Source organism: Schistocerca serialis, chromosome 5 (assembly GCF_023864345.2).
Source record: "Schistocerca serialis cubense isolate TAMUIC-IGC-003099 chromosome 5, iqSchSeri2.2, whole genome shotgun sequence".
In the NCBI taxonomy this organism is placed as follows: domain Eukaryota; kingdom Metazoa; phylum Arthropoda; class Insecta; order Orthoptera; family Acrididae; genus Schistocerca; species Schistocerca serialis.
This window is the reverse complement of record NC_064642.1, coordinates 428,952,348-428,975,342: the sequence shown is the minus strand read 5'-3', so window position 1 is coordinate 428,975,342 and position 22,995 is coordinate 428,952,348. Positions and strand designations below refer to the sequence as shown.

General features: G+C 41.7%; 1 protein-coding gene across 1 annotated transcript in view; it reads right to left on the bottom strand.

The window, feature by feature from the left end:
• Nucleotides 1–5,921: 5,921 nt before the first annotated feature.
• The window catches only part of LOC126480795 (probable malonyl-CoA-acyl carrier protein transacylase, mitochondrial), a 40,685-nt gene continuing 23,611 nt past the window's right edge, over nt 5,922–22,995 (bottom strand). The window contains exons 4-6 of the mRNA XM_050104109.1: nt 12,999–13,216; nt 7,450–7,788; nt 5,922–6,216 (exon numbers count right to left, since the gene is read on the bottom strand). Coding sequence (XP_049960066.1) covers nt 6,160–6,216; nt 7,450–7,788; nt 12,999–13,216 — 614 coding nt within the window. The 3' untranslated portion in view covers nt 5,922–6,159. The remainder of the gene's footprint in view (nt 6,217–7,449; nt 7,789–12,998; nt 13,217–22,995) is intronic.

Sequence of the window (22,995 nt, the reverse complement as noted above, 5' to 3'; positions counted from 1 at the left end):
GTTCATCTCATATCCTCCTTTCAAGACACTGTCCAATCCGTTCAACTGCCCTTCCAAGTCCTTTGCTGTCTCTGACAGAATTACAATGTCATCGGCAAACCTCAAAGTTTTTATTTCTTTTCCATGGACTTTAATACCTACTCCGAATTTTTCTTTTGTTTCCTTTACTTCTTGCTCAATATACAGATTGAATAACATCGGGGAGAGGCTACACCCCTGTCTCACTCCCTTCCCAACCACTGCTTCCCTCGACTCTTATAACTGCCATCTGCTTTCTGTACAAATTGTAAATAGCCCTTCGCTCCCTGTATTTTACCCCTGCCACCTTTAGAATTTCAAAAAGAGTATTCCAGTCAACATTGTCAAAAGCTTTTTCTAAGTCTACAAATGCTAGAAATGTAGGTTTGCCTTTCCTTAATCTATTTTCTAGGATAAGTCGTAGGGTCAGCATTGCCTCACGTGTTCCAACATTTCTGCGGAATCCAAACTGATCTTCGCCGAGGTTGGCTTCTACCAGTTTTTCCATTCATCTGTAAAGAACTCGCGTTAGTATTTTGCAGCTGTGACTTATTAAACTGATAGTTCGGAAATTTTCACATCTGTCAACACCTGCTTTCTTTGGGATTGTAATTATTATTTTCTTCTTGAAGTCTGAGGGTACTTCGCCTGTCTCACACATCTTGCTCACCAGATGGTAGAGTTTTGTCAGGACTGGCTCTCCCAAGGCCGTCAGTAGTTCCAATGGAATGTTGTCTACTCCCGGGGCCTTGTTTCGACTCAGGTCTGTCAGTGCTCTGTCAAACTCTTCACGCAGTATCCTATCTCCCATTTCATCTTCATCTACATCCTCTTCCAATTCCATAATATTGTCCTCAAGTACATCGCCCTTGTATAGACCCTCTATATAGTCCTTCCACCTTTCTGCTTTCCCTTCTTTGCTTAGAACTGGGTTTCTACCTGGTATTCAGACAAGTGGCTCTCTCTTCCCCAAAGGGCTCTTTAATTTTCCTGTAGGCAGTATCTATCTTACCCCTAGTGAGATAAGCCTCAACATCCTTACATTTGTCCTCTATCCCTGCTTAGCCATTTTGTACTTCCTGTCGATCTCATTTTTGAGGCGTTTGTATTCCCTTTTGCCTGCTTCATTTGCTGCGTTTTTATATTTTCTCCTTTCATCAATTAAATTCAATATTTCTTCTGTTACCCAAGGATTTCTACTAGCCCTCGTCTTTTTACCTACTTGGTCCTCTGCTGCCTTCACTACTTCATCCCTCAGAGATACCCATTTTTCTTCTACTATATTTCTTTCCCCCATTCCTGTCAATTGTTCCCTTATGCTCTCCCTGAAACTCTGTACAACCTCTGGTTTAGTCAGTTTATCCAGGTCCCATCTCCTTAAATTCCCACCTTTTTGCAGTTTCTTCAGTTTTAATGTACAGATCATAACCAATAGATTGTGGTCAGAGTCCACATCTGCCCCTGTAAATGTCTTACAATTTAAAACCTGGTTCCTAAATTTCTGTCTTACCATTATATAATCTATCTGATACCGTTTAGTATCTCCAGGATTCTTCCATGTATACAACCTTCTTTTATGATTCTTGAACCAAGTGTTAGCTATGATTAAGTTATGCTCTGTGCAAAATTCTACCAGACGGCTTCCTCTTTCATTTCTCTCCCCCAATCCATATTCACCCACTATGTTTCCTTCTCTCCCTTTTCCTACTCTCGAATTTGTCACCCATGACTATTAAATTTTCGTCTCCCTTCACTACCTGAATAATTTCTTTTATCTCATCATACATTTCATCAATTTCTTCATCATTTGCAGAGCTAGTTGGCACATAAACTTGTACTACTGTAGTAGGCATGGGCTTCATGTCTATCTCGGCCATAATAATGCGTCCACTGTGCTGTTGGTAGTAGCTTACCCGCACTCCTATTTTTTTATTCATTATTAAACCTACTCCTGCATTACCCCTATTTGATTTTGTATTTATAACCCTGTATTCACCTGACCAAAAGTCTTGTTCCTCCTGCCACCGAACTTCACTAATTCCCACTATATCTAACTTCAACCTATCCATTTCCCTTTTTAAATTTTCTAACCTACCTGCTCGATTAAGGGATCTAACATTCCACACTCCGATCCGTAGAACACCATTTTTCTTTTTCCTGATAACGACGTCCTCTTGAGTAGTCCCCGCCCGGAGATCCAAATGGGGGACTATTTTACCTCCGGAATATTTACCCAAGAGGACTCCATCATCATTTAACCATACAGTAAAGCTGCATGCCCTGGGGAAAAATTATGGCTGTAGTTTCCCCTTGCTTTCTGCCGTTCACAGTGCCAGCACAGCAAGGCCGTTTTGGTTAGTGTTGAAAGGCCAGATCAGTCAATCATCCAGACTGTTACCCTTGCAACTACTGAAAAGGCTGCTGCCCCTCTTCAGGATCCACACGTTTGTCTGGCCTCTCAACAGATACCCCTCCGTTGTGGTTGCACCTACAGTACGGACATCTGTATCGCTGAGGCACGCAAGCCTCCCCACCAACGGCAAGGTCCATGGGGGTTTTTCTATCAAAACATAAAAAGCTTGTTAAACAAGAAAAGTAAGGTTCTCATGTCACTGGAGGAAACTGAAAAATCTACAGTTATTTTGCACATATGTGCTCTGCATAAAAGTGCATGATCAGGACATCACAGAAATTAAACAGCTGCATCCAGAAGGAACAGTTAGTTTCACATTACTATAGGTGTAATATGAGGTAAGGACAAGGGGGCTATATATAGAAAAAGTGGAATAAAGTCTCAGGCCATAGACCTCAATGAGTATTGTATTCAACAGTTCTTTGATTGTTGTAGTTTAGTAGTAGACTTGGAAAGACATAAGATAGCACTTTTAACAGTCTACAAGCCCTCATTAAATGTAATTAAGCACTTAGTGAAAGTACTAATTAGACTTCATAAACTTAACAGGAAAGTGATTGTATGTGATTTCACTCCATCTTTGATAGTTCTACAGTTCTGAATGAGGATACCTAAAATTAATGATGTACAGCTTCAGTTTGACCCCCACATTAACATTCCCAACAGCAGTAGAAGAGCACTGTGCAACATCAACCGATGATTTATTTCTATATCAGTCTGTCCTTAATGAAAGAGAGGCGAGCTCCATCATACCTGGTTTACCTGGCCACAATGGTCAGATGGTAGCAATAAAGTACCCCCATCAATCAGATTTAACTGAGAAAGGGAAAGTAAAATCTCACAGTAGTAATAGCAATAAAAATAGTCAGACAGCAACATACATGATCTTCTTTGAACTGTTCACACACAGACATTCATCCCTTTAATCCAGTCCCCAATTTCCAGCCTGACAATAGCAGACAAAGACATTGTGGACCCTATTGCAATCTCCAACACCCTGGACCATCATTTTACATAAATTTTGAGCTCTTCCCACTATCGCCCTGCCTTCCTCCATCGGAAATGAGTGGAGGAGGCTTGGGCAATACCTTTCTCTTCTCCGAATCGTGAGTGCTACAATGCCGTCTTTACTATGAGGGAGCTAGATCACGCTCTCAGTTTATCCCGATCCTCCGCCCCAGGGCCAGGTGCCGTCCACATTCAGATGTTGCAGCACCTTTCTGTTGCAGGCAAGCACTTTCTGCTTAACATGTACAACTGAATCTGGGCAAAGGGCACATTTCTTGGACATTGGCATGAAGCCATTGTCCTACCCATACCTAAACCCGGTAAGGACAAAAATCTTATTTATAGCTACTGCCCCACCTCTCTTACCAGCTGCGTTCGCAAGGTGACTGAACGTATGATTCATGCTCGGCTGGTATGGTGGCTCAAGTCTCGCAATTTACTACCGAATGCACAGTGTGGTTAGAGCGTGGTGTCCTGCAGTTGACCATCTCATCACTTTGCCCACCCATGTCGTGAATGGTTTTCTCCAGAAATCCCATACTGTGGTCATGTTTTTCGATTTGGAGAAGGCCTACGACACCTGCTGGAGAACAGGTATCCTCCATACTCTTTACACACGGGGCTTCCGTGGCCGCCTGCTCTGTTTCCTTCAGGAATTTTTAGAAGACTGAATTTTCAAGGTGTGTGTGCGTTCTGCCTTATCGGACACCTTTATCAAGGAAAATGGTGTGCCTCAGGGTTCTGTCCTGCCGTTTGCCTGCCACGTGCGGCCACCCATCCTCTGCCTCTTTCTTCAATGATTCCTTTGATCACCAGTAGGTGACATGTCCCTCTTCTCAGTTACCTCCTGGAGTCCGCTTTCAGCACTTGCTATGGCAGCTTAACTTCACACTACCTGCAACTTTCCTGGTGGGTGTGAACTCTTCACCACCTTGGATTCGTGAAGCGGCCCATGTTAACCTTGGCCTTCATTCACTTCCTAAGGGCACTACTCCAGCCTTGCTCTATCGCCTTCAGTTTCATGACCTTCGCATGGAACTTCGCGATAGTACCTTTGTATACAGTAATGGCTCTCGGACTGACGGTGGGGTCGGGTGTGCCTTCGTCACTGGCACCTGTGCCTTTTGATATAGGCTTCCAGTGCACTGCTCAGTATTTACAGCTGAGCTCTTGGCCCTGTATCAGGCCAGGGAGTACATCCGGGGACACAGACTATTCAACTGTTTCGTCTGCTCAGACTCACTCAGCACCCTTCAAAATCTATGTGCACAGTAAACCACCCATCCCTTAGTGTAGCGGGTCCAGGAAAACTGTCATTTGCTCAGTGTTGGTGGAGCCAGTGTAATGTTTAATTGGGTTCCTGGTCATGTTGGTCTGTCAGGAAACAAAGCTGATGCTGCTGCTGGCAACACTGCAGTCCTCGTACTGCAGTTCACTAGTTCCCATATTCCCTCTGGTAATCTCTGTGTTGCCATCTGTCAAGAGGTGAGGTCCCTCCATGGGAATAAGCTCTGGCTTGTCCACACATCTGGGAGGGGCTCAATGACCTCCTCTTGGCCCTCCCACCTGGAGGAGGTCATTTTAACTAGGCTGCATATTGGGCACTGCCTTTTTAGCCATCGTCATTTGATAAGTGGCGCTACCCCACCATTTTGTACACATTGCACTCACGTTTTAACTGTCTGCCACTTCCTGACGGACTGTCCATTTTTTAACTGTTTATGTTCCCGCTTGGGTTTGCCATCTGAGTTATCAGCCATTTTGTCAAATGATGCGCGGTCTATCAACTGAGTTTTACTTTTTCTCCGCCAAAGCAATATGGCGAAGTCATTTAATTTTTAGTTTTGGATCTCTGTTTCTGTATGATGTCTTTTTTTAGCCCTTTCTCCACATCCAGGTTTTTAGCTGTCTTCTCTTATGTCAATTGGGACTGACGTATAGTCATTTCTTAACTCCTCTCTGTCTTTGTGTTCTATAGTTTTGACTTGTGAACTGGAAATGGTTTTGACTTGGGCGCGTATGACCCCCAGTTGTTTTTTGCATCCTAAAGCAAAACAAAGCCAAACCTTTTATCCAGAATCAGGCTTCTTCAAACTCATCACACACAGACATTCATCTCTTTAATCCAGAATCAGTCTTTCCTCTATAGTATCCAAAATATCCTGCTCACTCGACAAACATGGGATATCTATGAGAATAATTAGAAGAAATGTTGGAGACTAGTGAGTATGTGTACAAAACTGATAGATATACAATCTTGCAATGTCTGCTGTTATGCATCCACTACTGTTTCTCTCAAAGTAATTCTAAAAAATAAACACAGAGCAGTACCAGCCACCTTCAACTTTTTCTTTCTAGCTACTCAATGCTACTACTATTTGATGAGTTGTCTCCTTTACTTCTAAAGAATTTATATTATACACATTCTATTTAATCACATGAAGTTATATGTATGTAAAGTTCATCACCAGACAACACAAGATACAAAAAATTATACTTTTATTGAGTTTCAGTTAAAATGGTGAAAATGAAAAACACAAAATGTACATCAGATGCAAATCACATGGTAAACAACCACCTATCTGCAAAATACAGGGCTCTCAGTCATTTTAACTTAACAATGAACTGTGTGAACAGTTTACACACACTGAGGTTTCTTCATCAATGTTGTTCCTGATATATTCTTCTGCTGATCATAAAAATTTACTATTGGTGAAATGCTAAATAGTTACTGTCCAACTTGTGTTCCAGGCCTTGCCATTCACCTTTTTTAATACCTGCAACAGATTTCAGTTTTCAGTACTTTTTTTAATCCTCTTATCTAACTGATAAAGTTCACTTATTAACATGATTTAACATTGCAGCAATGTCTCAAAATCATTTAGAATTTGTGGATTAATTTTTGGTTCACTGGTATCCTAGCATTGCCAAACAATGTTGACAGTTAAAATTGCAAAACTGAGAAGACAGTACAGTACACACTAATTGTCAAATTGTTATTAAATGAAGGTCTTCTACATGCTACAATATGCTCACAATTAGCATATCAGTGCAGCCACACAAAGTGGGCAGGGGAATATCATCAACTTCTGTATATAACAAGGACAAACTTCTACTTGCATGTTTCAGAATCCAATACAGTAGGATTGTGGCTTATCAAGACTGTAGTGAATATGGGACATTGAGTTAATGCATTCAGAAGGGCCACAAAGGTCGGAAAATGTGCTTGCAACAGCGCAAAAATGTCTGGAGCATCTGACATCGTCAGATGGGTAGATCACATAACTAATGAGGAGGTATTGAATATAATTGGGAAGAAGAGAAATTTGTGGCACTACTTGACTAGGAGAAGGGACCGCTTGGTAGGACATATTCTGATGCATCACAGGGTCACCAATTTAGTATTGGAGAGCAGTGTGGAGGGTAAAAATCGTAAAGGGAGACCAAGAGATGAATACACTAAACAGATTCAGAAGGATGTAGGTTTCAGTAGGACTGGGAGATGAAGAAGCTTGTTGGATATTTCAAGGAAAATTCAGTAGCCATCAATTCAGGCACTGTGTTTATAACACAGTTGTTTACTATGCATTGCTCTATTGCACACTGATTTGACAAAACTAACCAGTAAAGGGGTTCATGGGGTGGAAGAGTAAAGACAAACAGTTTACAAGATGAGAGGTGAAAATGATAAATCTTTGTATATTACACAACAAACTAGAACTTCACTTCCTCGTTCAACTTGCATATTTTAAAGGTTTACACTGAATTCATGTTATGTTATCTTTACTCAAAACCAATGATTCAAATGAATCATGTAATTTGACTTAACAATAATACCAATCGCACAAAGCAAATGCAAATGACAGAAGGCAGTTATCACTTCTGAAAACATATTACAAAAATGAACTTATTATAAGGTTCCAGTTAAAGCTCTTAATTACAAAATGTGTCATTTCCTATGCAAAACACATTAATTTACCAATAAAAACAGAGCACTTTGTCTCCCTTACCTGTCGCAACGAGTCACCCGGACCACACTCAAATGTTCGAGGAAAAGAATCTCCAACTGGACGTTCATACAGAGCGTGCAGGCTCTGTTCCCAATGAACAGCTTGATAAATCTGTTTTGGAAGCTGACGTTTAACATGGTCTCCATTCAAGTAACGTTTTCCATTGACGTTGGAAACCACTGTTATAGCTGGGTCATCAACCATAGTACGGCGGAGAGCTGCACGAAATGCTTCTGCTGCGGGCCGCATCAGAGATGTGTGGAATGCACCCGATACCTGTAGACGCTTACATGCCTTCAGACGGAACTGCCGTATATTAGTCTCAATGTACCGTAGAGCCTGAAAATTAATCAATCGATCATTTCAGTAACACGTATGTTAACTTCTAAGATTTGTTAACCTATTATTTGCATCCTTCCTATCTTACAATTGGCAACAAACATTAAAAGATATCCACAGACACTGGGAACAATTTAACTAATAAATATTGAACTTCGTTAGTAACAGTAATCTGACAGAAACAAAATTATTTGACTGATTTTTGCAAAAGCAATCCTATTAGCAAAAGAAAATTATCTGCCTCATGACAGGAATCTGGATCATCATTAATAAAACTCCCATTAGAAGCAAGGTGCTACCGGTTCTGTTGGAACACAGTGTTCTGTGAAGTGTACCACTGAAAATAACTATTTCTTGTAATTTTTTATTATAACGGACAGTCAAATGAAAACAAGACAGATGGGGAAAAAAAGTGAACTATTTATTATGTCAAAAGTAATCGGCATAACAGTTAATACATTTATCACAGTGTGAGACAAGATTGTCAATGCCTGAATGGCACAATATTTTCGGTTGCCTATGGAACTAGAATTGTACCCTGCTGTGCACCTCTTCATCTGGAGCAAATTGACAGGCATGAATATCTTTCTTCAGGGTTTCAAAAATATGGAAATCGCTTAGGGAGAAAGTGGCACAGTATGGAGGATGAGTGAGGGATTCCCAGTGAAAATTCTACAGCATACTCGAAACAACCTTAGCAACATGTGGTCAAAACAAACCAAATGTTGCCCAGGTCATTTCACGCACACTGCAGAAGTTTCGCTGCAAGCCCTTATACATCCTATATACAGACTTGACCTCTACCCTTGTGATTTCCATGTTTTTGAAGCCTTGAAGAAAGACATTTGTGGCCGATTTGCTATTGATAAAGAGGTGAACACCTGAGTACAATCACAGATCTGTACACAACAGCAGACATTTTTCCATGTAGTTATTGACCGTCTTGCCTCGCAGTGGGAAAAATGAATTAAAAGTTATGGAATTACTTTTAAAATAATAAACCGTTTTTCATCTGCTTTGTTTTCATTTGACTGCCGCCTATAATATAAAAACAGCAGTTACAGGCGGGTCAAGCAACAGTACAAGAATGATACTGAATGAGAATTGATCAAAAGAGTCAGGTCAGCTTTCACCTACAGCTTCCTTGATGGATTGATGTCTACCCCAAGTACATTCTACATGAGTGAAGTTTTGAATAAGACAGTGCCTTATCCACATCATTTACATGGCAATAATGTTAAGTATTGTTGGTCCTGATTGTATTAAAAGTGCCACAAAATAGATTTAATGTAGTAGTAGTACGGTCTGAGTACGACATTATTTTTGTTTAAAATGTACAGCTTCAGAAATGAGTGAGAAGCTAAGGTGGACTGCCAATAACTTACACTGCAGTATTTAGCATATATAAATAAAGAATTAAAGTGACAAGTGCACTAACCGTGATTAATCCTTCAGTATTTAGGACTCTGAAGAGCGACGACTGTGCACAGTTAAGTGTCTACCTCTGCCATCATGGTAGGCAACCACAAAATAGTTGCTGTAATTGATTGTGATGAGTAGTAGGTAACATTTAATTACATACAGGAGTGTTTTCACAGTTAAGCATGGTCACAAGAGTGAGTTCCTGCCCATTATGTGTAACTTCTGTTCACTCGGAAACGTGATGCCCTGCTATGAGAGATACATATGAAGTAGTAGTTCCCTCTCTCTCTCTCTCTCTCTCTCTCTCTCTCTCTCTCTCTCTCCGCTGAAGGAAGGGATGTTATATCGCAACTGTTTACCATTTGTGATCATTCATCATAGCTTTGTCATTATGATCCTGAAGGAAAGCAAACCAATATGATGTCTGATTCATCCAGAAACTCTGAGATCAAGATGTATGATTAGCAGGGAAGGAAATTATTTACAAGCATGGAGTTCCCTCTCATATGAGTATGACCACAAAAGAACTTAAACAGGATGGGTAGTGACTTCGTCATGGACATGGAATGATTCAAAATCTATACTGATAATAAATCTATAAAACTGCTGTCTCTGTCTAAACATGCCACGCTAAAACTACCAGACAAATTTTCATGAGGTTTTTGCAACTTGAGCATAGTTTGAAGCACTGTGTAGGCTTTAGTTAATCAAAATTGGATCACAGAAAAAACAGATATTGTGATTTAAAGGTTTTGTATGGCTGTTTGTCTCTTTCAACACACTATTATTTTTCATGGGGTTTTCACAGGTAACTTGAGCAGCTTGGGCACCATATGGGCTTCATTTCCTGGGAAAAGAGATATCATAATTGAAAATTTTATCCACACTAATATTATAAATGCAAAAGTAACTTGATCTGTTATGGAGATAGCTCAACCCTGAGGAAGAAAGCTGGCTTCTTCAGAAAGTGTACAGTACAAGATACTTAGTCTTTTGAAAAATATTATGTGAATAAGAGAAAAATATTTATTCACTGGAGAAGCCATTTACTCTTTGAATTTTAATCTTTATTAAATTTTTGAAAGTACTTTCATTGGTTGATATGTTCTACATTATATGATTTGAAGTAATGAATACAATGCTTATATAATCTTCAATGTGTTTAATCCATGATACGTGCTATTTGTTGGATAATGTATAGCTACTTTAATGGCACACTGCATAGATGCATGCTCTTGCTGATGCATTGTGTGTGGGGGAACAGGGCACACACCACAAGCTACGGTTACCCAAGTGGGCAGACACATGAGGGCAGCTGACGTTATTGCACACAAATTAGCTTACTTATTCACCGTAACAGAACTACTAACATGTGACTGCAGCCACAAGTGACAGCTAGTCATAAATAAAACTGTTAACGAGTTTGGTAAAAATCTACACAATTTGAGGACGGAATTACCTAAAATGCTCAAGCTCAACTGTAACCCCCCCCCCCTTTTTTTTTTTACATATCTTCATCCACATCTGACCCATTCTGAAGAGAATGGCAGGGTATATGCATCATCTGCAAAAGCCTGATGTTACTATTGATATTGTTTGCAAGGTCATTAATATACAACACATTTTCCTGAGGTACACCTGAAGTTACTTCTATACCTGACGATGACTTTCCATCCAGATAACATATTGTGTCCTCCCTACTAAAAATTCTCAGTCCAGTCACAAATTTAATTTGATACCTCATACACTATGTGATCAAAGGTATCCGGATACCTGGCTGAAAATGACTTACAAGTTTGTGGCACCCTCCATCGATAATGCTGGAATTCAATATGGTGTTGATCCACCCTTAGCCTTGATGACAGCTTCCACTCATGCATTCATATGTTCACTCAGGTGCTGGAAGGTTTCTTGGGGAAAAGGCAGCCCATTCTTCACGGAGTGTTGCACTGAGGAGAGGTATTGATGTTGGTCGGTGAGGCCTGGCACGAAGTCAGTGTTCCAAAACATCCCAAAGGTGTTCTATAGGATTCAGGTCAGGACTCTGTGAAAGCAAGTCCATTACAGGCATGTTATTGTCGTGTAACCACTCTGCCACAGGCCGTGCATTATGAACAAGTGCTCGATTGTGTTGAAAGGCGCAATCACCATCCCTGAATTGCTTTTCAACATTGGGAAGCAAGAAAGTGCTTAAAACATCAATGTATGCCTGTGCTGTGATAGTGCCATGCAAAACAGCAAGGGTGGAAGCAAGACCACAACATAACACCATCGCCTCTGAATATTACTGTTGGAATTACACAAGCTGGGAGATGATGTTCAACGGGCATTTGCCATACCCACACACTGCCATCGAATCACCACATTTTGTATCATGATTTGTCACTCCATTCAACATTTTTCCACAGTTCAATTTTCCAATGTTTATGCTCCTTACAACAAGCGAGGCATCATTAGGCATTTACTGGCATCATGTGTGGTTTATGAGCAGCCGCTCGACCATGAAATACAGGTTTTCTCACCTCCCACCTAACTGTCATAGTACTTGCAGTGGATCCTGATGCAGTTTGAATTCCTGTGCGATGGTCTGGATAGATATCTGCCTATTACACATTACGAACCTCTTCAACTGTCGGTGATCTCTGTCAGTCAACAGATGAGGTCGGCCTGTACGCTTTTGTACTGTATGTCTCTCTTCACATTTCCACTTCACTGTCACATCGGAAACAGTGGACCTAGGGGTGTTTAGGAATGTGTAAATCTCGCATACAGACTGTGGTGTCACCGCCAGACACCACACTTGCTAGGTGGTAGCTTTTAAATCGGCCGCGGTCCGCTAGTATACGACGGACCCGCGTGTCGCCGCTATCAGTGAATCCGGACCGAGCGCCGCCACACGGCAGGTCTATAGAGACGTACTGGCACTCGCCCCAGTTGTACAGCCGACGTTGCTAGCCATGGTTCACTGAGAATTACGCTCTCATTTTCCGAGACGATAGTTAGCATAGCCTTCAGCTAAGTAAATTGGTACGGCCTAGCAAGGCGCCATTTATCCTTTGCTATGTATCTAATGAAGCATGCACAGTAACAAGACCAATGTTCACCAATTGTGGATTAAAGTTAAGTATTCCAGAAGCTACGTACTTTTCTTTATAGCATTCATTACGTATCCTGTTTCAGACCTCACGCCATCCTGCGTGAGCTTATAGCGTGCATTTCGGCTTCCTCAAACAACACGGTGTTGGCACTTCTGCCGACACTTCACAGACATATAACACAAGTGACACCCAATCACCTGACCACTTTCGAAGTCCGTGAGTTCCGCAGAGCACCCCACTCTGCTTTTTCACGATGTCTAATGACTACTGAGGTCGCTGATGGAGTACCTGGCAGTAGGTGGCAGCACACTGCACCTAATTTGTAAAACGTATGTCTTTGGGGGTGTCCGGATACTTTTGATCACAAAGTGTACGATCGACCTTTTGACGATAATGTGGTACTGAGTCAAATGCTTTTTGGAAATTGAGAAAACCTTCATCTACTTGATTGCCTTGATCCAAAGCTTTCAGTATGTCATGTGAGATAAGTGTGAGTTGGGTTTCACATGATCAATGTTTTCGAAATCTGTGCTGGTTGGCATTGAGGAACTCATTCAGAGCATTAAATATTTATTGGAAAAATAATCTCAATCATATCTGACTAATCTTCAAAGACTTGAAAACCCATTAAGTAAAGAAATGTAAAATACTGTCTTAGACTGTATGATAATATTCAATAGTAATATTTACCTCTGAGTGGCCAGCAATAACCTTGCAGTGTGGAAACAGGTAAGTGGCTACACAGCATTCTGGGTTCTCAATGCCTTGTGCTATACTCCATTCTTTAGCACTTGCCATTGCTTTATTCAATTCAGAATCAGGTCCGTAAAGCACTGTCATCATTCCACTGTCTTCTGCATCAGACGCTAACTGCATAGCTTCAGCTCGCACCTTCACCAGTTTCAATGCTGTCAGCAGTCATTTCAGATAAAGAAAAAATTTATTGGAAAGTACAGGTTGGTTACAATTAAACTTATGCTACTTGAGTCAGTGTAGATGGGTACCAACATTATAGGAATGTGTTCAAACTGTGTGCTGCAGGACTTGGGGTGTTAGCATGTCATGACTTGCCACTGGGCACCAGTACTGGTACTGTGATATAGGGTTTAAACGCAAGCATTAGTGTGCATTACTGTTGCAGAAAGTCAACATGGGTCTGCAAAAGGTGAGCAGGGCTTTAATCGTAAAGCTGTTTTATCAAAACAATAGCAACAATGCTGCTACTCTTTGCGAGTATCGACACATTAAAGGAATATGGAGAGATCCTCTTTCTTCACTGGGTTTGAAAAACATGATTTGGAAGTTCAAATTAACTGGTGATTTGGGAATTGCTCCTGGGAGAGGTCAACACATAAATGCACTGCAAATTGTGGAAGAACTTCATGTTGCCATGGCTAAGAATGCTGGATTAAATGTGTGATCTTCAAGCAGTGCACGAGCTGAGTCAAGACAGCTGAACATTCTGTTGCGAACAACTGTGAAATGGTATCCATATGAACTTCACATTCCTCACCAACTTTTGCCATGTGATACAGACATTCAAGTAGACTTTGGTTTTGCGTTCCTTGCAATGGTTTAAGTTGACAACACGTGGCCTTAGAATATTTTATGGAACGATGAAGCACAGTTTACGCTCACTGGGATAGTGAACACTCACAACTGTTGTATTTGGGGATTGTCACCACCAACAAATATAATGAAATTCCTCTGCATGGTGAACGCATCACTGTGTGGTGTGGCTTCATGGCACGGTTCACGATTGGTCCATTTCTTATTGAGGAACTTGGGCACCAAGGATCAAGGACATGCAGTGTGAACAGCGCACACTAACATGATCAGCTTCGTCAACATGCCATACTTGCTCTATGGTAGAGAGGTGCTGTTTTGATGCATGATGGAGCTCCACCTCACATTGCTCGGAAGGTCACTTGGTTACTCCATAACACATCTGGAGAAAACCGAATCGTCGGATGAATGTTCCAAACAGCACAGCCACCAAGATCACCAGATTTGAACTGGTGTGATTTTGATGTGGGGCTATCTGAAGGACAGGATTTACCAATGGGACATTAACACGCATTGGAGGATGAAGATGAGCATAGCGAGGGAGGTAGCCAGCATTCCACCTGAGATGTTTTGGGCAGCAATAGAACAATCTGTAGTGTGGTTCCAGGCTATCGTGGATACAGATGGTCATCACACACTGAACAAGGGACATAAACATGGTATGCAGTTGACAAATGTTACCCTCTCACATGGAAATTGTCTTTCTTTCAATGGTTTATTATTTCTCTTCCACATGTCCTTACAAAATTTTCCACAATGTCTCATTGTCCTACGATTGTGGGCCCACGATTGTGGGCCACCTTGTACTTCAACATATATTTAAAGCTATCAGATTTTCATACTCAGCCTTACTGCATTTTGGCAAATTGTTATTGTCTAAATTTTTCCTTTCCTCTTTATTTTCAGCATCTGCCATTTTCCTCCATTGATGGTGAAAACTTATGAACCTATAGTTCTCTCCAAATATGAATAAAAATAATGTAAAGTGCCTATAAACTCTGGTGACCAAATTTTCAGAAGAGACATCTTTACTTTAGAAGCTGAAAATAAAATAAACACTTGTGAAAAGACAGCATGTAGTAGGAGATATGGTACAGAAAACTAAATCAAATGGAATCTCTTCTCATTAAAAACAAATGCCATCAAGATGTAAATTTATTTGCACAAAAGTGTCAAAACCCTAAAGGCTCCAAAAATGCTTCACCAAGTTTTTTGGTTGTAGTCTTTGTGATTACATTCTCTAGCACTTGTCCTATCTTCATTTAGTTCCCATATATAGAGTAAAAGAGGTGAAGGCAAAGTAAAAACAAGCCAGTCCACTGGCTAATATTTCATACTAGTACACAGTGACTAAAGGAAGGAAGGAAGGAAGGAAGGAAGGTTGTTGACAGTGAGAACATTAGAGATGATGGAGAAGGAAATCAGCAATGTCCTTTTTGAAGGAACCATTCTGGAATTTGCATGGAGTGATTTAGGGAAATCATAGACAATCTAAATCTGGATGGGCAGACAGGGATTTGAACTGTTGCTCTCCAGAATGTGATTCTGGTGTGCTAACAACCGCAATACCTCACTTGGTCAAACATGACTGTAAAGAAAGGGAAGTGTGATTGACAGTTTGGATGGAGGTGCAGCGAGTAGGTGGGATAGGAATGTGGCCCATGTGTGCCCACCCACTTACTCATACAGGCAGGAGTAATAGCACGTGACACACCATGAAGTGGAAAAGTGGAGAAGGGGAAAACAGAGCAGAGGAAGATGGACACTGCTGAGAGAAAGTGATTGTAGAAAGTGGGGGACGTAGGGACAGGAGTGGAGGTGCGTGTGGGTCGTGGGCTAGTGGAGTGTGAAGTCGGGAGTGTTACAGGATCAAAGAATATGTTGTAAGGACAATTTCCATCTATGTAATTTAGAGAAGCTAGTATTGGGAGGAGAGCAGTGGTGATTCAGATGGCCACAACTGGGCAGTTGCTATTAATGGATTATCAAGCTGTCATTCACTGAAGTTGAGCACATTGTGCTCAGCAGTGTGTTCTGCCACTGAATGGTCAACATTGCTGTTGGCCACAGTTTGGCAGTTGCTATTAATTTAGCTGGACAATTGATTGGTGGCGATAAATGTGCAGAAGGCTGCACAAAAGTCACAGCGGAGAAGGTGATGATGACTGCTTTTACAACTGACCCTGCCTCTGATAGAGTAGGACACACCTGGAACAGAACTGAAATAGGATGTACATAATGGGTGCATAGAACAAGTCTCACACCTGGGTCTTCCACAAGGATATGACCTATATGGTAAGGGACAGGGAGTTGTGACGTAAGGATGGACTAGATGTTTTGTAGAATGGGTGGGCAGTAGAACACCACTTTGAGAAAGGCTGTGGTTAGAACGTTTATTTCCAGACAGAAGAAACAGCAGAATCCACGGCAATGTATATGGTTAAGTTGTTCCACATTGGGGTGAAAGTGAGTTATAGGGTGGGACAGAGTGTTTCAGCTCGTCTTTAGGGTGGTTGGAGGATTAAGAGCATAGGTAGATATAGTTCAAGAGGTCAGTCTACAGACTCTGTTTGGAGGGCAGTGCTGACTGTGAAGGTCATGTCACATTGTGAAAGACAACACTTGTTCCTGCAGATGTGTCTTTTGAGGACTTGATATGGGCAGAGTTTCCTTATGGAGCCACAAGAGAAATGGATACCAATGTACAGGAATATAGCTTACTGGGCTGAGGAAGACCAGTTGAAGAGATAGGAGAGAAAATGTTAAGACTATGGAAGATAAGGATATATAGTGGTATGGATCACAAATGGGGAAAATACACTGACATAAGCAACTTTGATAAAGGGCAAATTTTGTGGTCTGGCATCTGGAACAAGCATGTTTGAAACAACGAAGTTGGTTGATTGTTCACATGTTACTGCTGTGAGCATCAGTGGAATGTGGTTGAAGGATGGTGAAACCACTACAGGCAACAAGGTGTAGTATGTCCATGTTCTAAAGCTTTCTTGGACGACTAGAGACAATGCAGTTTTGGGTTGCACGACTCGCATGTCTCTTCCAGTTGACTTACACATTGTGCTTGCAGCCGATCCTCTTCTTTGGATTATCAGCTATGTTGCTCTCACTGTTTAATTCATCTCTGAAGACTGTTTCAGGTTAAGGGAAATATTATTAACGAGCTCTATATTCTTGAAATAAATTATATACTCGTAAGCTTTTGTCACTTCAACAACAATATGTTTTCAACTCTCATCCCAAAGTAACAATTCTTCTGTACAAACTCCAGCAAGTCAACTGGTTCCAAGATAAATGTCAGAATCTACTAAACATTCATACTGTTACATATGTTCTGCCTCATGCAAAGCCAAGGCATGAAGTAAAAGTCTCCATATAACAAACGCTTCATCTGTCTCTTTAACAATCCTCATGACACCACACACCATGGAACATTATCCAAATACTCTCCGACTTTTTGATATAACTTCTAGGGCACTGCTTGTAACCACCTGTTGGGGCTGCTCGCCTGACACAGCTCCTGGCTCCTCCTGACAGCTGTCCTTCCTGCACACACAGACGTGTGGTGCAGTAAAAAGGCTCTCTCACCCTTGTCATTAAAATATTGGGTGTTCAAGACGGTGGGGAGCCAAATGTTTCTAGAATTTACCCCGAAATTCTCGAAGCACTACAATGTCTCATCACAGAACACAGAGGTGGAAGCTTGCCTGCTCCATAAATCAGGATTGGCTGCAACTGTGGCAGATCTGAAGATAGATTACAATCCTGGTGGAGGCAAAAAAGTTTCAGAACACATTGTTCAGTGCACACCGCTGAACATATGCCCCACAGCAGATGAACCCCACGGGTTCTCATATCAATGTAACAACACTGTCAATTACAATTTCAGTGGTTGTGAGATCATCAGGATTGGACCGCTGGGGACCAATGGAAGCATGATGTCTGGTCAGCTGAACCATGTTTCTTGCTATAAAAATCTGACTGTCACATCCAGATATGCCATCATTCAGATGAATGGCTGGTTGAAATATGCACTGCACCATGAACACAGGCTGATGGGGGATATTCACCGGGGCTTCCTTGTGACTGTCAATAGTAATCAAAGGCATCATTACAGCTGTGGACTATGGGAACATTATTGGAAACCATCTGAACGCCTTTATACCTGATGTCTTCCCCATCAGAGATGTCATATTCGCACAAGACTTTCCTTGTAACAGTCAGATTGTTCCTACAGAGATTTTAGGAGTGTTGTAGTGAACTCACATTGATATCTTCGTTACTAAATTCACCTGAGCTGAGCCCCACAGAACACACCTGCTGGCCGGAGTAGCTGAGCAGTTCTAGGCGCTTCAGTCTGGAACCGCGCGACCACTACGGTCGCAGGTTCGAATCCTGCCTCGGGCGTGGATGTGTGTGATGTCCTTAGGTTAGTTAGGTTTAAGTAGTTCTAGGTTCTAACGGACTGATGACCTCAGATGTTAAGTCCCGTAGTGCTCAGAGTCATTTTTTGAACACACCTGAGACACCGTCAGGTGCCACCTCTGCTCCCACAAACTGCCAGCCTATAATTTATGGGACTTATGTGACCTGTGTGTAGACATCTGGTACTGCATATCTCTGGAAATCTACCAAAGACTTGTCGAATCCATGGCATGTAGAAATTCCGCCGTATTATTTTCCTAATGTGGACCAACATGCTGCTAATCAGGTGATCATAATATTTGTCTCATTGTTGTAGTCAGTCAGGTTTATTAAGAAATGAAGCAGTGAGTTTGGGTCAATGGAATGTGTGGGGATTAGTGTTCAACAATGGCAATGTCATGGTCATGGGGATTTTGCTGTATAGGAAGGTGAGTCAACAGTGATGAGTCTGGATCCAATGGTAATGGGGTATGGGTAGTTGGAAGGGCGATGAAGGAAGAGACACGTACCTGATAGCTCGGCTACAGGCAATGGGTTGGAGATGTTGGTTGACGAGCAAAATTTTTCTTATTAGAGTACACATTTGGTTTTGCTAAGATTTATAGGTTTTGGGAAGCATTTAGAAGGTGGATGTGCAGGAGGGGGGAGGTGTAGATGGGTTGAGAAGGAAGAAGCATTTGACAGAGAGGGTCTGCGATGGGCCTAGAGATACAGAAAGGGATAGGAGGTTATACTGGATTTCTGGCATGGGATTACTGAGGTAGGGTTTGTAGGAAGAAGAGTCACACAGCTGGCAGACACCTAATGTTAGGTAATCAAAGTGGTTCATCAACTCACTGGTAGGGGTTTTGTCTGCAGGGAGGGTGACCAAATCAGGGTATGTCTTAATGCTGTGGATGCCAGTTCTTCCCTCCACTGAGAGGTTTGCAGTTTTGGGAATGGGCCTGAGAAATGAGGATGAGGCCAGGCTGAAGGTAAGGTATTCTTGGAAGGTAACTCAAGTGGTGGAAGTCTGAAAGGCAAGGTTCACTTTTGCTTGGCAGGTTTGGTGGCAAAAAAATGTTTCCACTGAAGGGATCAGGAGAAAGACAATAGATCTTTGGGCAATCCAGCATGACTGAATTTGGGTATGGGGCTGAAGATGGTGCCTTTTGATAGGACTACAACTTTTGTGACATCAAGGTTTTTGGCAGATACTCTGCCTGACAAAACAAAGTGCAGCACACCGAAGACAAGGTCAGATGTCAGTGTAACTTCGTACAAACAAACACCAACAGCGAGTATGCACATGATTATAGTCACAAATCTCTGTGACAGGTAGAATGGCCAACAGAATGCGTTAGTGTTGTTCCCGTTTCATCTTGATACCATACATTTATGTATGTCTGTCTGTGTAGTTGTGTGTGGAGAAACTAGAAAAAGAGCAAAAGCTAGTGTTAACTGTTTTCTATTATGTGTTTCTGTGTGCCACGCAACACTCCTCTATAGATAAGGGGTCGCCTTTCCCTTATTTTACATATTTCAGCTGACTATAAAATTCTTCTACTTCTTTTAGCTGTGTTTTGTATTTTATTAATCACTGTTGCACCAATTTTGTCATGGCAATGATATCAGTTTCTATGTGGGCATCCTCAAATGTATCAGGCCTATTTGTTCCCATTAGATCCAATATATTTCCATCATCAGTTGGCTTCTGAACAATCTGTTCAGGGTAGTTCTCAGCAGACACATTTAGTAATGGTTTGCAGGACATCTTGTCATGCCTATCACTTACAAAAATGTAATGATCCCAATCGATTGTTGAGTAATTTAAGTCTCCTGCAATGATGACAGTATCGCTGGTGGACATTCGTAGTAGCAAACTGTTTTCACTAAGTTTTTGGCTACATGAGGGGGTGAGTTTGGTGATCAACAAATTGATCCAATCACTAGTTTATGCCCACCACCGCTACAGTGTCTTGCCCTGACAAACTTGCAAGCAGCTTCAGTTTCTATCTCAGCTTTTTGATAAATTACCAGATGAAATAAAATGTCTGACAGACAGCAGTAATAGTTTCAAAAACAAATTGAAATCATACCTCCTTGACAACTCCTTCTACACCACAGATGAATTCTTGAATATGAGTAAATAAATCTGGAGATATAATATATGCATTTATGCCATTTAAGGGAATGGGATAGATAATAGAAATATTTAGGTATAACACTATAATAAAAAAAAAACAAATAATAAAACTAAACTTTTTTCCTGGGCGCATTTCTTGTGCATTTGACTTGTTCCACATCATAATGGTTTTTCCGTGCTTCTGATCAATGTAACGCATAACTAACTAGCTCAGCTGATTTGAGTTTCTTTCCTACTGTGACAAATACACCACCTCAATTTCCCATTAACCTATCCTTTTGATATACACTTAGATTTACCTAAAAAAAATCTCACTGTAGACAATTTTGAGTTTTAGCCTTCTTTTTATATCTAGTGTTATACGACCTCAATTGCTTTTCAATACTGCTTCAAAACTATTGGATTTTTTTGCAAAAGCAACTGATTGCAACTCCATGTATTTTAATTTTTCCATTTGTGGGGGCATCTCTTTTTGTTCTACAGCTAACACCTTTATTCAAACGTGATGGCAAATCAGCTAAAAAAAAAAAAAACTGTGAACACTCCATGTTGTATGGGTAGCAGCTCTACTGCCTAGCACACGCATGACCCATTTAGAGGGGTCCTGAAGTTTTCAAGCCTATGTGTAAGCCCAGAAAGACACAGTCTAGCATTGCATTCTCTTTCATACCTTTCACCAGTCTCAGAACCAAATGGTCCCAATGATTTCTGGGCATAATGCTGCAAATTGTGAGTTTGTTGAAACTTCATGAGCAAGCCTGGTCTCCTCATCTCTCTCTGCCAGTCATTGGAACAATTCTTGGACAATCTTGGACCTCAGATGAAAGGCATTGTTCATTTTTTTGTGCACCACAAAACGTTGTTGGTTGCACCATGTTCCATCAATGGCTGCTGGAATGTCCTGTTCGACTTGTTGCCTGATGACTCCCCATGTAAACACATGGTGCACATAGTGATCCTTCCCATTCCTTGCTGCCATTTCCCTAAGGGGTACCATTATTTGATGTACACTGGTACTACTGACAATTAACAGACACCTACCCTTTTGCGTTTGCTTCCCCTTGACAGGGGGCTGGTGAATCATGCAATGTATAGTTATGACAAAAGTTCAAAACTCTAGATTTCAATCAATGGAAAGTCCAGGTTGAATATCGACAATTATGAAAAGCACAGATTGCTACTCACTGTAAAGATGACACAATGAGTCACAGACAGGCACAATGAGGAAAATATTACACACTAACCTTTTGGTCAAAGACTTCTTCAGAAAAGAAACAAAAACACAAGCATACACACAGGCAGACACACATTAGGCACAAATCACTGCTATGTGCAGCCAAATTAGCCAGACTGCAGCTGTTGCGTTGAACAAAAGCAGCAGTCGGAAGTGGGGCAAGGAAGGCAGATGGACAGCAACGTATGGGTGGAGGAAGGAAAGAGTGCTGTCTGGCAGAGCATGCAGGGACTAGAAGGAAGTTGGACAAAGCTGCCAGGTGCAGCATGGGAGGGGGTGGGGTGTGTGCATAAAATGAGGGGAAAAGACTGGTGGGTGCATTGGCGCAGAGATAACCCAATGAGGGTGAGGGGAAATGAATTTGGAGATGGTTGTAGGACAGAGGGGGTGGAAACTGTTGGGTGGAAGGTGTGGGGTCAGCACATCATCATAGGTTGACGCCAGGATAATTCTGGGTGTGGAGAATCTGTTGTAAGGATAACTCCCATCAGCACAGTTCAGTAAAGCTGGTGGTGGAGTTCGGAAGGTGGGAAATGAAGTACTGGTGGAAGCAAAGCTGTGAGGATGGGTTGTGAGTTGTGCTTGGGTAGCTCAGTCGATAGAGCACTTGCCTGAGGAAGGCAACGGTCCCGAGTTCGAATCTTGGTCTGGCACACAGTTTTAATCTGTCAGGAAGTTTTGCAGCAGAGCTTGTATATGAAATGGCTGCATACAGAGGTTGCCAAGTCTCTCATGGGCAAGCAGTCAAGCATGGAATAGGAAGTGCTGGGTGAGAGGATTGGGGGCAGGTCTTGCACCTGGGTCTTCCACACGGGTATGATTCCTGTGACAAGGGGCTGCTATTGGGAGTGGCATGAGGATGGACACACTGACAGGTAAAAAAAACCTCTGGCACACACAAGGTACAATGTTCTGAGAGCATGGCATGCACATTCAATGACTTGAAGACAGCTCTTACTAATGCCATCACTCTTGCACACCCAAATGCGGACATTCGCATCTGCATCATTATGGATATGAGCGAAGCTTCGAATGGCAATATTCTGCAACAACATGTTGGTAACACCTATAAAACATGCTGTTTCTCTTCCTAAAAACTTTCTTCCCCACAATGCAAATTGTCAACCTTTGGTGGAGAACTGTTAGCAATCTGCAAGGCTGTCTGTTACTTATGTGAGTGACAGAGGAATAAGAGGTCACAGTTTTTACCGACCATTGGGAGTGGCATGGGGATGGACTAGGATGTTGTCGAGGTGGGTGGATGATGGAACACCACTTTCAGGGCATGAGGACATATAAGCCACAGTTTTTACCGCTCGCAG